Here is a 16,257-nt window from a genome sequence, read left to right as displayed (position 1 = left end):
CGTGCAGCGATGTGTGCCTGCTGCGTCTGGATCGAGTCTCAGGTAAACTGTTGATGGCGTTGGGGTGTAAGATTTGCTTCTGACACGCCAACCGACTGGGTAGTTGTTCTCTTTCCATGGTCACCTACAGTTGCCGTTTGTCAGTTACTTAGGAGGGGTATATGAGTAAGCTCCTTAATGTGTCGTGTCTACATGCTGCTGTCTCGACTTCAAGTTGGTCCCCTTTGGCTTGCTCTTCACTTGACGCCCTGTTTTACATATTCATACGGTTGAATCCAACATGTTTAGCATTAGCTTCTTCTTCCCCCGGAAAAATATCACTACCTCTGATCCAATTCATCTGTCGCAGGTTCAACGAATCTAAACAGATTTATGCAATATTTTGCCTAAATCTACGACAATATTTGGATTGGATGGATATGGATTACTGTAGTTTCTTCTCCCCCCTCCCTACAAAAGCATTGATTAGTGTCTTCTAATACTCCTCCGCTCAATAATAATTGTCATGGTTTTAGGTCAAATCTAAACTAAAATGAACTAAAACTCTGACACTTACTTGGATAGGAGGGAGTAGCATTTTTACCCAGCACCATTATCTGCCTTTGGTTTGAATTAGATGATTTTCGTACCAAGAACATATAGTACATCTGTACGAACTAACAGCCAGGCTACTAACAGAAACGCTAGGCCAACAACAATGTGGTACCAAATACTGCACGAGACTGCAAATGTGTCGATCGACCTGGCATTTCAGTTGAGTGACCACTGACCAGTGGCTCTACTTCTACGGTTCTACATCTCTAGTCTCCGAGCTAAAAAATACTACTAGTAGACTAATATTGGAGCAGGGCTTGGCTGCTAGTAAGGGCATCTCCAGCGGGCCGACGTATTTAGGACGTCCGAAATGTCCGTTTGTGTTGCCCGCGGACGCGATGTGGCCCAGGGCGACCGTTTGCGTCTGGGGTACCTCCAGCAGTGCGGACGCATTTTTTAACCGGGGACAGCGTCAAACTCGCTAATGGCGTTTTACGTCCCGTCGAGGACTGCCGCCGGTGATTAACTGTTCCCGCGCGACGACGATCGTTCCCGCGCGTGCCCAATACATAGGCAAGTTTCGCCGGTGTTTCGCGCGCGCGGGAAACGCCCTGCGCGCCAACGCCGTTTCCCGCCCCGCCGTGGCTATATATGGTGGACACCGGCGGGGGCAATGGGCACACCTCACCCTACCATCCATCCATGGCTGACCACATTAGTTGGGAGCACGTTGTTCACATGTGCCGCAAGATCCACCCGGAGAAGGAGGAGGAGGTAGCCACCGCCGGCGTTGAGGCCCAGCAGCTCGACCTGGAGGCGGCGGCGGCGGAGGCGGAGGTTGCGGAGGCGGTGGCGGAGGCGGCAGAGCGCGCGGAAGGGCGCCTCGCGGCGACCAAGGCGGAGATCGCCAACACCATGGCCGAGCTCGCCGACGCCAAGGCTGAGCTCGCGGAGGCGCGGGCGACCATCGCGGCCCCTCCGGCGGACGCCGTCATCCACGACATCGCGGACGATGACCCCCCCCCCCCCGTGCCCAGCCGCTTCGAGTGCGCCGGCGACCAGCGTGTTCTGCTCGCGTCCTTCGAGTCCCTGGCTGGGGACGCCCAACACCGTCAGGCTTGGGTGGCGGAGGAGGAAGCCCACAGCTATGCGACGACCATGGCTCGGGGGTTAATGTGCTCCGACCTGGACTCGCTCCAGCGTAGGGACCCTTCTCCCACGCGGGTCGAGCAGGAGAACCGGGAGCTGGAGGCCGCCATCGCCGCCAGGGACGAAGCGGTGGCGGAGGCGGCTAGGGACAGGGCCCGCTTCATCGCCGACGTGGCGGCGATCCAGGCGGCGGCCCGAGCGAACGAGGACGCGGCGGCGGTCCAGGCGGCGGCGGAGGAGGAGGAGGCCCAGGCGGCGGAAGCGGCGGCTACCCAGGTGGCGTTGGCCCAGGCGGAGGCCCTGTGGGATAGCTCCCTGGCCGAGGCCCTCGAACGGCGCAGGCGGCAGGACGAGATGTCCGTTCGGCAGCGTGCGCGAAGCGCTTCCGCTTCGATGACGGCCCCAGCCCTTCCGGCGACCAGTAGTAGGTCGCGCGACTGCGAGTAACCGAGGCCGGTGTAGGCCGCGCGACGGTGAGTAGGTACGGCTGATGTAGTTTTAGGTTAACTCGACTAACCATCTCTGTAAAGATGGTCCTTTTGGCCAATCAATAGTAATGAAAAAAATCTTTTGTTTACCTACTCACTACCGACCGGGCCCGGAGACGCAAACTTGGCGCATTTTTGGGTCAGGTTTGCGTCTCCACGAACGGCTCGGTCACTTTGCGTCGCCCCGCTGGAGGTGGTGCCAGACGCATTTCCGTTCATGGCGGACGAAGTTGCGCAGCTGGAGATGCCCTAAATGCCATGGTAAAAGAAGGTGAGTCACAGTGAAGTAGTCGTGGGCATGCAGCGACCAACATTGCGGTCGTTCTCACGGCCGGTGGTCAATGCAGTCTTGGCAGAGTCGAAGATCAACAGTGCACCTCCATTGGCTCGTTCCCTTGCGCGAGACCTAGAAACAGTTAAAACCTGCATGCTAGCAGAAGAGGTCCGTGACAAGGTGATGCATAAGCTACAGGGAGAGGCCAGCCAGCTAGAAGAAAGATGTACGTTCGTTCCCACCGGCAACCTCTAGGCTCTAGCTAGAACCTCTCCTCGCGGAGTTGCCTCAAATCCATGTATTTGGCGTATGTGGTTGTTTTGCATCCGTGGGTTCGTGCCAACTTGCTCCTTTCCATGATTTGGAGAACAAATTAAACTAAAACCACGACGGGAATTATGACACCGGTGAGGTGATTAAGAGCATCTCCAGTCTCCCCAAATGTTTGAGGACGTGTTTTGTTCGTGCCGCGTTTGGAGGACGTCGTTCCCCAGTCGCGTCTCCAAACGCTCTCCCCAAATAAATATTTAGTGCACAAAAATAAAGGTTTTCATTCAAATTTGATTATATATTACAAAGTTTGAATGAAAACGGCTAGATTTCATCTAAACCCTACCCTAGCCTACTGACCGCCCGACGGTGCGTTCGACGGTCCTGCCCCGTCGTTGCCTCCCTTCCGCCGCAGCTCCTGCTGCGCGCGCCGCCTCTCCATGCGTAGAGCGGTGGCCAGACGCCGCTGCTCCAGCAGCGCGTCGTCGCCTGCCCTCCCCTGCTGCGCCACCTGGAGGGAGAGCTCGACGGCGCGACAAATTTGCGCCTCTTCGCGGCACGGGCAGCGTCCTGGAGCTTCTTCTCCGACTCGAAGGACTCGACGACCGAGCGTTGCTGATCGGCCGTCTCGTCCGGGTGCGGCCCATCGTCGTCGAACCACTCGAACTCATTGTCTTCGTCCTCCTGCTCCGCCGCCTCCTCCTCCGCCTCGGCCTCCTCCTCCTCCTCCTCCTTCATTCGCGCCTCCAGGCGCGCCGCCAACGCGTCGGCCTCTGCGGCCAACGCATCCGCCCGCCTCCCCCAGGCCGCCTCCGTTGCCGCCACTGCCGCCTCCCGCTGCTGACGCTCCTCCGCCGCCACCTGCTGCTGACGCTCCATCGCCTCCCACCGCCGGCGCTCGATCGCCCCCCGCCGTTCACGGTACTGCGCCTCCCGCTCCTCGCGCTGGCGCTGGTGCTCATCACACCACCGCTGGCCAATATCCTCCGTCCGGCGCCGCCGCGCCTCTTCTGTCGTGGCGGCGTCGAAGGCCGCAATGGTGTCCGCCAGCGCCTCCTCCTCCCACGCCGCGTTCTCCTCAGCTGCAGGGTCTCCCGCTGCAGCCGCCGCCGCCTCACGCTGCTGACGGGCCCGCTGCTCGATTGCCTCCCGCCGCTGCCGCCGCTCTGCACGCCAAAGCTCCGCCCCGCGCTGCCGCCGCTCTTCCTGGTGGCGTCGGTGATGTCGGACTGCGAATCCGGTGGTGGAGGTGGTGGTGGAGGAGACGGTGGTGGAGGGAACTGGCCATCGCCGGGGCGGTTCATCATTGCGCAGTGGTGTTCGAGCGACGAGGGCTGTGCTTGTGGCGGAGAAAGGGGTGCCGGCGGTTGTGGTGGCTACCATTGAGACGGGGGGGGCTTTTATAGACGCCGATATAAGGGAAGAAAGCGCGGGAAGAGGCGAGAAGCGGCGGGAAGAAAGCACGGGAACGCGCGGTGGCGTGCGAACGCCGGCGACGCATGGAGGCTGCGCAGCACCGACGAGACGTCTCTCCTGCCCCTCCGTCGCCATTAAGGCAAAGCTGTGACGCTTCGGTGGTGTGTCACTGCGCGCGAATAACTTCCGCCGCGAGGTACACGATGGTTAGGTCCAAACTTGAATGAGCCGCTGACACGTCGGCCCGCCACTCCCCACCTCGCTTTTCGTTGTGTCCAGCATGCCCGGACCGTCCCCTGTGGGGCGGGGACAGGCTCAGGGCGCCGGACACCGTATCGGGCCGCGCCAGACAAAAAACGGATTTGAGGGACGCGGCTTTGAATGCTTTTTTGTCCGGCACGCCCCAAATCCCTTTGAGGAACGATTTGGGGGACGCGACTGGAGATACTCTAAGGGCATCTCAGTCAGCCTATGTAAAACGGACAACAGAAGTATCTATTTTTGTCCGTTTGGGTTGGGACACGAACACAAAAATGCAAATCTGAGTCCAACCCCCCTCCCCCAACGGCTTGACGCAATTTTTTTTTGACAAAACTTATATTAATAGAAGGAAATTTACACAGGGGTTAAAAATGAAAAAACCATAAATAAAATATATATTACCCTAGCTAACTAGGGTTTGCGCCATGGCCGCCTATTCATCGTCACCGAGGTCGATGAAGACTGGTGGCTCCCATGGTCAGGGCCAGTACGACATCGGAGGAAGTCCAGCTGTTGGCACCGGCTCAGGTGGTGGCGCCATAGACGCTGGTGCGTGAGGACGTGCGGTGTGCAAGTCTTTCTGCGAGCAGGAGTGACTATAAGCATCACTGGACCGCCCTGCGCCGACCCCCACAGTTGGACAACAAGGCCATTCCACTAGGCGAGCTCGCTACGGGATATGGCGAGCTCGATGGCCTCCTCTTTGCTCATATCGGGAGGCTGGACTGTGACATCCTAGCTCAGGGCTCAATATGACTGATAGGATACTCATATTAACAAGTTGAGATTTTTATTTTCTGGAAGCTCATCTCCAAAGAATTCCGAGGTTAAGCGTGCTTGTCTTGGAGTGATTTGAGGATGGGTGACCAACCGATAAGTCCTTCCCGGATGCGCACGAGTGAGGAAAAAATACGCAGGACATGTGTTGGTATGTGGAGCTAGTCTAGATGTTCTACAGAGCTGTCAGGGGTAACATGCCCGGACGGGGGTGACCAGGGGTGTTACATGGACCTCCTGGTTGACGACTGGCAGATCAAGTGGTTCGTTGTCATCGCCTCCTTCGTCCTCGGCATCGTCGTCGTTCGTTGTTGTCGTCCTGGCCACAACCGTAGCCACGATTGTGGTACGCCACGTCACCTCGTTGCAGGTCGAACTTCCACGCGCCAAACATGTCCCAATTGTAGGAATCCAGTGTGAAAACCAGGTCACCCCGCAGATTGGGTGGGAGGATGAACCGGCGGCAGCAGATCTCCCGTGAGCGCCCTGTACAAGGAGGGGTGCCCGATGCTATGTCTAGATGTCAACTTGCGGTGGGTGCGGGTGACCTGGCGCTCCCTCGCGCCTTAAAAAGCAAGGAGCCAAGGACGATGCCTCGCCATCGATGGCGGGAAGGCCAATGCCGCCGCTAGAACTAGGACATAGAGGCGATTTACACAAAAATAACCCAAAAGTGGAAGAAAAGCACAGACTGACCCTCCGGCGAAACTATTTCACCAATCTAACCCTTTCGTGTGGCGCCCCTCCCACGGGCGCCACACGTGCCTATGTGGCTCCTCCTGCCGCGGCGCCACACACCTGGCCGACGTGGCCCCATCGACGCCGAGCCGGTGCGCCCGTCCGAGCGTGGCAGCATGTGTGGCGCCCTCCCAACGGCGCCACACATGCACTTGGAATCCCCAAAACATGCCGTGGGACAAATCCTCGGGACTTAGCCGTTTTGCGAGGCTCGATGTGTGGCGCCGATGACAAGGGCGCCACACTGCTCGTGTGGCGCCGATGCCACGGCGCCACACATAGAGCCTCGCAAAACGGCTAAGTCCTGCAGGATTTGTCCCACGGGATGTTTTCGACCCAATGGTTCATATAAGTTGGCATGTGTGGCGCCGATGCCACGGGCGCCACACTAGCACTTGTGGCGCCAGTGGGAAGGGCGCCACACATGGACTTGTGTTGAAAACATGAAAAATCCTACCAAACTCCAACGATTCACGAGTACAACATTGGACACAACAAGTAGCAATTTCATGATATACACATATAACACTTCATAGGTCACATTGTAGCACGTAGATTCAAACAACAAGTAGCATTACGGACCATGGTTCGAAATGACATAGGGTTCACAAATCGATACTTATGAATATAGAGTTCACAACAACACGTAGCACATCCTAGTAGCGTCCTCGACGTGCCGTCCTTGTGGGCTGCTTCCGGACGGCCATCCTCTTCGTCCGCTGCCTTGGCTGCTCCTGCTGCTGCTCCTGCTCCTCCTCCTCCTCCTCCTCATCCTCCTCGTCTGAAGAGAACGGCTCGTCGTTCCTCATCCTCGACATAGCTGATCTCCGCGGCGGCCCATCATCCTCCTCAGTGACAACCTTCTTTCCTCGGTTGACATAATCTTCCGGAGTGTACCGGTTTGGAGCCTTGCCCCTTGGCTTCAACCGGTAAGCTGACCGTTGCTTGGAGGTACGCTTCGAAGTACGCCTTGACTCGGAATTAGGTCGTCCTCGGGAGGAATCTTCACAAACATGAACACATGAGATTACAAAAGTTGAAATTAGTAAGAACATGTTTCACGACAACAAAATAGTCCATACATGTTCTTCGGAAGAGGAGGATGTAGGGATTTCGCCTTCGCGGCAACCTAGCAAGTTCGCTAACCGCCGCATCTTGCGTGCGGTGTTCTGCGTCATGGAACTCATGGTTACAAAGCCACCAGAACATAATAGTGTACATTCAAAGTTGGTGATCATACCTTAATGAAATTCCGCAACGGTCCGACAGGCTTTTCATCTCTGTGGCTCTGGTCCCACATAGTCTCGCACTCCTCGGCGGTTTTCTGGATCTCCTCCCGTTGTGACAAACATAGCATACACAATTTAAGCGAGCACATGGCAATCTAGATGATGTACTAGTTAGTGAGAGAATCCATTACCACGAAGTTCAGCTCGGAAGCAATAGAAGTCGATCTCCCTCTCGCGAGCAAAAGTGTCGTGCTGGCTTTGCCCAACCTCATCGAACTGGATGGGGTCGTCCAAGATGTCCTCAGCATACGCGTGCTTAACTAACTCGATACGCGTGTTCTGATGGAACCACTCGAGGTAGTTGTTGAAAGCGGTGAAGTCGTGAGGCACAATCTGCTCAGGGCCAGCATTCGCGTGCCGCTTCCAAGCGGTGTTGGAACGCTGCGATGTGGCCGCTATGATGGACTGGCCAATTTGTGATCTTCCTCGCCGCTGCCTATCAAGCCTGCAAGAATCAACAAGTTAGTTTGTACCTCTTCTATCAAGAATCTTCCATCGCATGATTCCAAAAGTTTACCTATGAAGCGCCTTGTCCGTGTCTTGCCACATTGGTGGGCACTCCTGATACAGCCCAAACTCGTCTCATCACTCTTTGCGGCCGGTGGTGTTCAACAAGCCACATGCATATGAGTGGGCAGCGCATACGCCGTAACCGCGCCTCCTCCGTGCACTTGGGGTTCGAGTCAGCCATCCCCGCGCCAATATGGTAGTAGCTACCATATGGCTCCCATTCCACTCGCGAGCATACAGTTATTTAGAACATGCCGGTAGAATCAATCAAAACTAGGATTGCAACTCCGCAGTGATCGGTTACCTGCTCAGCGGTAAGAGTGTCCAACTCCGCGATGTACTCGCTCGTACATGACCATTGGATCGCTCGTCATCTCCGAGACATTGTCCCAAAGGTATGCCCAAGTGGGCTCCCGATCGGAAAGTGAGGGAAATGAGGCCATGGCGTCTCGTTGAGTACCTTGGGACGCCCAAGCGATAGGCGGTCCCGGCTCCATACGGAAAGTAGGAGCATGCATCCACCAATACCGCCGCTCCCAGTCTTGCTCCCAGTCCTGCGACAAGCTTCGTCCAACTGCGTACATAAGATATTTGGTTACTACTTTGTGTAGCGCACTACTATAGGAAAATAGTACATAGAACAAATCATCACCTGCCGGTAGAGGTAGGCAAGTGCCGCTGTTCCCCAACTCCACCGGTCGTCCAACACCGTAAGCGCCTTCGACCAACACCAATGGGCCAGCTTACCCCCACTGTCGGGAAAGAGAGTCCTGGAAATCATGTACCATAAGTACACGCGGGCGTACGTCCTCCGAGTGTCCTCGTCGGCCTCTATGGGGCATTCTCGCAAAGTTAGTTCCGATCCAAGAGAAAGACGCGCCGGCGGGAACTCTCTCCTTTGGATTTTCTGGCGGCGGAGGAGCCCTGCCAATAAGATCCTCCATCTGTCCGCGCCACCCATCAGAAGCTGTGTTCATACACAGTGGCTCGCCCTGAATAGGTAGTGCAAGGATCATGGAAACATCCTGCAGAGTAGGGGCCATCTCGCCGGCCCTCAAGTTGAAGGTGTGAGTCTCCGGCCTCCACCGGTCGACAAGGGCGGTGAGTGCCGAGGGGTTCATGTGTGGCCCCCACGGCTTACAAGGGATATGAACGGCATAAGACCGGTAGGCCGGATGAACTCCGTGTACCTCTCGTCATAAGGTATATCCGGTGTGCCATGGTAACGAATCTTCAAAGGGTGAAGATCCGTTCCCCTCTCCGTCATATGAACAGCCCGGTGCTCCCTGTCGTACTCTTCATCCGGAAGCCACACCATCCTACATGTTTACACAACCATGTTATGAGTCATTCCACTAACAAAAATGAGCAACACATACATGAGAATATCCAAATACATGAGAGTTCATATCCAAATACATCACACATATGAATTTCGTAAGACATACCATTCCTAGGCACATAATAGACATATGTTAGACAATAGAATAGGCATTTGCTAAGCTCCAATTTTGCCTTTCACCACAGACATACATATGTAAGACAATATATCTAACTTTCGAATCACCCATACATACACACATTTGAGTGCAACAAGTTTGAATAGGCATTTGCTAGGCATATGTAACAAATTTGAATGCATTTGCTAGGCAAATATTAGACATTTCAACACATACATACATAGGATTTCAACACATACATGTAAAATTTCATATCTAGGGCTCCAACAAATCTTTGGTTCAAACACATATACTACAATGTAGATTCCACCAACATAAATTTCTACATATCCAAATCCAAGAAATCTACCAAATCTAGGGTTCATACCCAAATCTACCAAATCCACCAACACTATTGGATGAATCGGAGGGAATCGAAGGGGAATACCTTGAGGAATGGAGGAGGAAGGAGTTGGCCGGATAGATCCGATGATTCCTTGGTTGATTTGGTGGGGGACGAAGGAGGCGTGCGGCGGCGGCGGTTGGGGAGGAGAAGGAGAGAGGAAGAGAAAGAAGAAAGAAGGGTCGGGCTGGGCGCGGGCGCGGGCGCCACACTTAAGTGGATGTGTGGCGCCGTGGCATCGGCGCCACACAGGCCGGTGTGGCGCCCGTGGCATCGGCGCCACACATCGAGCCTCGCAAAACGGCTAAGTCCCGGAGGAATTGTCTCACGGTATGTTTTGGGGATTCCAAGTGCATGTGTGGCGCCGTTGGGAGGGCGCCACACATGCCTGCCACGTCGGATGGGCGTACCAGCTCAGCGTCGATGGCGCCACGTCGGCTGGGTGTGTGGCGCCGGCAGGAGGGGAGCCACATGGGCATGTGTGACGCCCGTGGGAGGGGCGCCACACAAAAGGGTTAGATTGGTGAAATAGTTTCGCCGGAGGGTTAGTCTGTACTTTTCTTCCACTTTTGGGTTATTTTTGTGTAAATCGCCGGACATAGAAGGCAAAGCTAGAGTCATTAACGTGCTGCATAAAGCTATGGCGGCACCAGGGAGCGAATGGTGCCCTAGAATTTGTGAGAGGAGGGAGCAGCAGCACGAGAGAGGAAACCTAGGTAGCTCGTTCCAGTAGCCGGGTAGCTATGGCTTTGGCCCCCACCATGCACCAACAACCGTGCAAGCGCGATGGATGCTTGGATTAGTTCACAACATCCAAACGTGCAAGCCCAACTTTTCCGGCCCGGACGTCGGGTTCCATCCGTGTCCATCCATCAGCTCCGCGCGCCGGCCATTTGCACGTACTGCTCGGCCGCTGTATTTGTATTTGTATCATCCATGGATTCACAATTATTCGATCATGTAGCTCGCTAGGTTTCGTTGCTTCCCCGGCCGGCTAGCTAGCTGGTCCCCCTGCGAGGCCGAGGCATCGCTGGAGGCTGGAGTGGTGCACCCGAAAGCACGCCTCAACGTTGACATCCCACCCTCCATTAGCGCCCCACTCTACTGGATGATTACCTGCTTATGTGACTGCCACACCAGCTAACCAAATCTACCCAGCTAGCTGCCGCACGCCAGAGATCGTTCCAAGAACGTGCATCACCAGATATGTCAGTGTACAATCTTAAGGTGTTGTTCCACAAAAGCTCGTTTAGGGTATCTCTAACCGACCCCTTATAATTTAGCTCCACAATCGGCTCCTTTGTCCTCAAACTTGTTAACTCCCTATTATTTTGAAGTCTTACAAACCAAATTATTCAAAGACAAACACATGCATGGAAGGGTTCTAATGAAGTTAAATAGCATGATTATCTTCATAAACAAAATAAGTTTATGAACCAAATTATTTACACTATAGAATTTACTAGGTTGAATTCTATTGCTAGAAAGTAAAAGGAAATTGAGAACCTAGTCAATTCATCAAACACTTGGAGGGCGGTGGAGGTGAGAAGGTCTGCTGGCGAGGCTGCAAGACGGTCGACGGAGGGGCTCGGAGGACGAAGATTCCCCTCGAACCTTAGCCGCTGGTCGCACACCATGCTCCCCACGGCCGAAGAGCCGTGGTAGGGATTTCACTACTGCCTCGATTCCGGCACAACCTAACTTGGCCGCGAGCATTCTACATCACCCGATTTTCCGCCGGCTTTGTTTTTTGAACAATCAAGCTTGACGGTTGGATTTTTCGATGCGGCAAAAGCTGCTAGGTGCCGACGGAGGCTAATGGCGGTCACAGGAGGCGACGCCGGTGATGACATGGTGCGTGCGGGTGAGAGTGTCAGCTCAACGCACGGTGGAGGGTTGATTTTTTCTCTCTAGCTGAGCCGCATCTGAATATATTTGAGAGTTGGAGACCATGAGGAGTAAAACTTTTTTACTCCTCTAAAGCCTATAAGGAATCGGCTAGGTCCATTTTAGCCTATTATTTCAAACTTTTTATATTCTTCTAAAAGTTTTAGGGATTTTGCTAGAGATGCCCTTAGCAGCCGCACATGGCATGGCCGGGAGAGCGCGCGCACGGCAGGCCCGGCCCCGGCGAGCTATATAGCTAGCTAGCCGGCGTGGCTCGATCGACTGTTCCGTTGTATATTATGCACGGATTGGACAAGTCCCGGTCTCACTGTGAAGCACCAAGTCGCGCTGGTAGATAGAAAGTTGCCATGCAATGAAGCCACGTACGTGTGACACAACACACGGATAGATGCTCGATCGCCCAACCCATAAATTATACTATAGCCTACAAAAACCCTACAAAAACCATGGCTCGATCATCCTAGGCACAACCACCTTTTAAGCCGCGCCCTGTACGTACGTACTGTACCTGCTAAGCCGTAGCTAGCTAGGCAGCGTGTGCCATGGTTCCCCATTTGGAGACGTCCAATCCAAGCCTTAACTACATGCCCGTGCTGTGCATTCGTACGTTACCCAGTGCTGGTCGAGAAAAGATTTACTGCCCCCTGAGTTGTATATACATACATGCAGATTTGGAAGACCATGTAAATTATCGTCGCATCCAACACCAACAGCATCCATTCTGATTCATGCTTGTCGAAACAAGCCTTAGTTAGTTAGACCATCTCCACAGGCGTCCCAAAATGACCTCCAACAACAGCACCGGACAAGCGGTTCGGACTGCGGCAAAAATTGCCGTGGATTTGGCCACCCCCTCACCTCCCTCCAAATATGTATTACACTTGGGTGAAAATAGCCCAAAATCTAAGCTGGGCACAAATGCACAATGTACTAAAATTATCCTAATTTGGGCTTACCCTAAATCTTTTACAATGCAATGAGGAAGAAGACGGTGGAGCTAACTCACATCGTCTTGCCAGGACTCACTAGGGGTCTCTCCGTCGTTCTAGCTCGACATGTCGAACGGCCGCGGTGACACCGAGCCCTTGGCGACGTCGACTCTGAACGATGGCAATGCGACAACGGAATGAGAGGATGCAACATGTTGCTCCGTTCACGACTCCAAGGTGTCAGCGCGTCGAATCGTGGGCTGCAACATTAGCAATTTGGCACCGACTCATGAGGTTGGGAGGAGAGCCGAGCACTCAAAAGGAAGAACTAGGACGGGGGTAGGCTTGTGTCAGTGAAGGAGGTGGTGCCCCGAGAAAATCCAACGTGGTCTTGGTTATCGGCTCCCTGACCGATCTTTACGTGTTAGGGCTAGCACGGGTTGAATAGAACAAATTATCGGGTCACGCGTGCTGCCGACAATCTTTGGGGCGGCTGCAGGCCTTTTAATGTCCGGTAGCATCGCTCATTTAGACTACCCATAGTGGTAGTAACATCACACACTTTAATGCATTTTAGTGACATGGCATGACAATAAAAAAAAGAGTGAGGTGTTAATTAACTACTCAAGAGTACTATGTTACCATAACATCACACTTCTCAAGATAAGTTGAGTCTACAATCTAGTAATAGATATGTAGGTACCCATTATGAAGGTAATAACATAGAGTAGTAACATGCACCATGTTACAACTCGATGTTACTTCCCACTATGGCTTGGCTATTGTTACGGGTAGCCGGTGAAGATGTCCTTAGAGAAACAGTCATAGGATTTGGAGTGTAAAAGTCGGTACGGCAAGGCCTATAACGGCCGATCCCATGGAAATGCATGCGATCCTAGATAGATCCAGCAGCCAACTGCCAGTGCAAGATCGGGCAGAAAGAGACGTCGCCGGGCACCACAAGACACACGACAGTCGAGTGGACAGCCGCTCTTTTTCCAACTCCCCCGATCGTCACGGTTCCCAGGCCATTTCGCACAGCCCCAGCATATTTACACGTACGCTAGCTTTGTACTGCTACAGCAGCAGCAGCGTACAAATGAATGAATTGTACAGTACGACCGATCAAAGAATGTACCACTACGACATTTGCCTCTGCGCCAGGAACTCCTTGACGACGGACACGTGCAGCTTGTCGCAGGAGGAGTCCATGGACAGCGACCGCCTCATCGGCTCCACGGCGAACTCCTTCCTCCTCGTCGTCTCCACCGCCTCGTCGCCCACCGCCTTCTTCCGGGCCTTCCTTCCGCCGCCGGCAGCGGCCCAGCTCTCGTGCTCCCCTCTCACCTCGATCACGATGCTGCCGGCGTCGTCGTTGCCGCTAGCGCAGAGCTCATCCTGCCAGTGCCGGTCGTGTCGCGGCGGCAGGAGTGGCATCGGCGGAAGGGTGACGCTCCGGCGGCAGAAGGGGCACCGCGCGCTGCCCTGGAGCCAGGTGTCGATGCAGTCGATGTGGAAGGCGTGGGCGCAGCCGGGGAGCAGCCGCACGCGCTCCCGCTCCGCGAACTCGCTCAGGCACACCGCGCACTCGGACGACGTCGACGTCGACGCCCTCCTCCCTTCAGCCGCCGCCGTGAACGTCACCACCGGGAGCATGCGGATGAGCGGCATCCCGAGGCCGCGGCGCCGCTGCTCCTCGCAGGGCGCCGCGGCGCGCGTTGGCTCTCGCCACGGAGGGTTGCGGGACAGCACCGCGCGGAGCAGCTGGCACTTGGTCACGAACGCGTAGTAGCTCGCCAGCAGCGCGAACGCCGCGACGATCCCGACCACCGTGATCACCACCATCGGGACGCTGGCGCTGGCGCTCGAGGAGGAGGAGGACGCCGGCGAGGACGGGAATGCCGCCGGCGCTGAGGAGCTCATCTTGTAGGTAGCTAGCCTTGTGCACGCGCTCTCTCTCGGCGGCTGAGCTATCCGGTCGGACGGATACAGTTAAAGGCAGAAAGGGAAGGCGGAGAGAGACGTGGAGCGGCTCTGTACTGACGGCCGATGGCAGAAAGCGAGCTCACGCCAAGAGGCAGCCGTCGTGTGGTTTTCGTTACGATATATTTCCATTTCCATATCTCCTCGTGTAGCTAAGGAGCTCGTACGTACTACTGCTACGCTTCTGCGCTGCCTAATCAGAGGTTACGAGGTGTGAAGCTCAGTTGGAATGGATCAGTTTAGCCGTCTGTCTCATAATCGCATCGAGATTCAGCAGAGATGTGTACATAAGAGAGGTGTCTGGTGTGCGGTCTCGTTCGCACTTGATCAGGTACAGGAATAAGACCCTGCATTGCGCGTACGGCTCCATAGGCCATAGCCTCGAGCCCTCGACGTTGTCGTAGCAGGGCCAAACTTCTGTAGGAACAAGGAGAAATAGAGAGCAAGAAATGGAGACAAGTTCGAGTCCTACATTGCCGGGCTGGGCCCAATGGCCCATCAAAAGTGGAGTCGACCAATTTTCATTTTCTCCCCAAGGTCCTGGTTCTCCTGTTTTTTTAGAGCAACATAGACCCCCTCTTTTTTCTTTTGCCAAACAGAATAGTACAGACAGACAAACAACTTACAAATATGTACATACACTCATCTCTATGAACACGCGCATATACATTCTATCCTTATGAGCACCTTCGAGAGCATAGGTCCAAGAAATTAACCTGACGGGTGATTGACGAAGTCACCACGGACGCCTCGTTATTAGCGGGAACATCGCCTCTACTAAAAAATATTTCACCTTTATAAGACACTAAAATGTCAAACCCGAGATCTGATCTTGGTGGACTGAGATGACACTGTCCTCCTAACCATCCAACCAAAGATTGGTTCTCGCATGGATCCCGTTCCTGGTTCCATTAGACAACGAAATCACGTGAAACATATTCTACAACATCATTCTACATGCCTCCCGATGCAAAAGACAAAGGTTTTAGAGCTGCGAAAATTCACATTTGAAACCGAGCTCATATGCTCCCGCTACAGTAAAAAATATAGAAATAGAAACTAAAAAATCTAAATATTTTCGACAACAAACATGAAAATGTGTTATAAATGCAAACAAAATTGTGGTGAGAAATGAAAAGTTTGGTGATCTATGCAAAAAACAACAAAAATCAGTGTTGTTTGAACATTTATATTCGAGGATTTATATTTTCGTGCCCTTCATTTGTTAGTTCAACTCACTTTTCCCCGGCCTCTTGACATTTTATCACTTTTACCCAAACTCTTGTCTCGTGCTCTCACAAGAAGGTCTAACAGATGTAGCCGTCTGGTCAATGGCATTGACAGTTATTCTGACATGTAGGACGATGTCAGGCTCACCTGCCCCTAGGAAAATGTCTAGTGATCCGACACTTTTTGTGATACCATGATACGAGCCTTGATAATTCAAATTTATATACATAAAAAATGATACACCGGTTTCAGTAAAATCAAAATTAGATAGTCATTGCCTCAACATGCTTCATCACATGAATAGTAGGCTTCAACGGTTTCAGTAGAATCAGTTTCCATGATCACATTACTGCAACCTAGGCGATTAGCGTGAGCTAACCCCTCTCTCATTGCCATCGCCTCAACCATTTTTGCAGAAGCTACATTTAGTAAGTAGATAGTCGATGCCGCTGGTAAGTTTCCATAAGAGTCCCTTAAGACCGCACCCACGGATCGTGCATCTATATCCAAAAAAAGTAGAACCATCAACGTTAACCTTAACATATGTCTACGGCATGGTCTCTCCCAGGATGACTTCGGACCGGTCACCTTTGCCATTGCCTTGGTAGTATTAGCTATTATAGTAAAGACTAAGAGCATCTGCAGTCGCGTCCCCCAAA

General features: G+C 53.6%; 1 protein-coding gene across 1 annotated transcript; it reads right to left on the bottom strand.

Annotated features, from left to right (window-relative positions):
• Nucleotides 1-2,447: 2,447 nt before the first annotated feature.
• Nucleotides 2,448-14,308, bottom strand: LOC124694693 (RING-H2 finger protein ATL1-like). The gene is made up of 4 exons (XM_047227649.1): nt 13,539-14,308; nt 12,120-12,177; nt 8,583-8,635; nt 2,448-2,577 (listed from the first exon to the last, which is right to left on the bottom strand). The coding sequence occupies exons 1-4, from the start codon at nt 14,306-14,308 to the stop codon at nt 2,448-2,450; spliced, it is 1,011 nt and encodes a 336-aa protein (XP_047083605.1).
• Between the last annotated feature and the right edge of the window lie 1,949 nt (nt 14,309-16,257).

Source organism: Lolium rigidum, chromosome 3 (genome assembly GCF_022539505.1).
Source record: "Lolium rigidum isolate FL_2022 chromosome 3, APGP_CSIRO_Lrig_0.1, whole genome shotgun sequence".
In the NCBI taxonomy this organism is placed as follows: domain Eukaryota; kingdom Viridiplantae; phylum Streptophyta; class Magnoliopsida; order Poales; family Poaceae; genus Lolium; species Lolium rigidum.
The sequence above is the reverse complement of the archived record's forward strand: the minus strand, read 5'-3'. Positions and strand labels throughout refer to the sequence as shown.

What these genes read in the sequence shown, in the direction of transcription:
- LOC124694693 (XM_047227649.1), bottom strand. Translation starts at nt 14,308, where the DNA reads ATGAGCTCCTCAGCGCCGGCGGCATTCCCGTCCTCGCCGGCGTCCTCC. An exon ending in AAGGAGTTCCTGGCGCAGAG is followed by an intron (nt 12,178 to 13,538) that starts GCAAATGTCGTA and finishes AGCATGAATCAG; the next exon opens with AATGGATGCTGTTGGTGTTG. An exon ending in GAGAGAGTTCCCGCCGGCGC is followed by an intron (nt 2,578 to 8,582) that starts GTCTTTCTCTTG and finishes AACTGTTTCTAG; the next exon opens with GTCTCGCGCAAGGGAACGAG.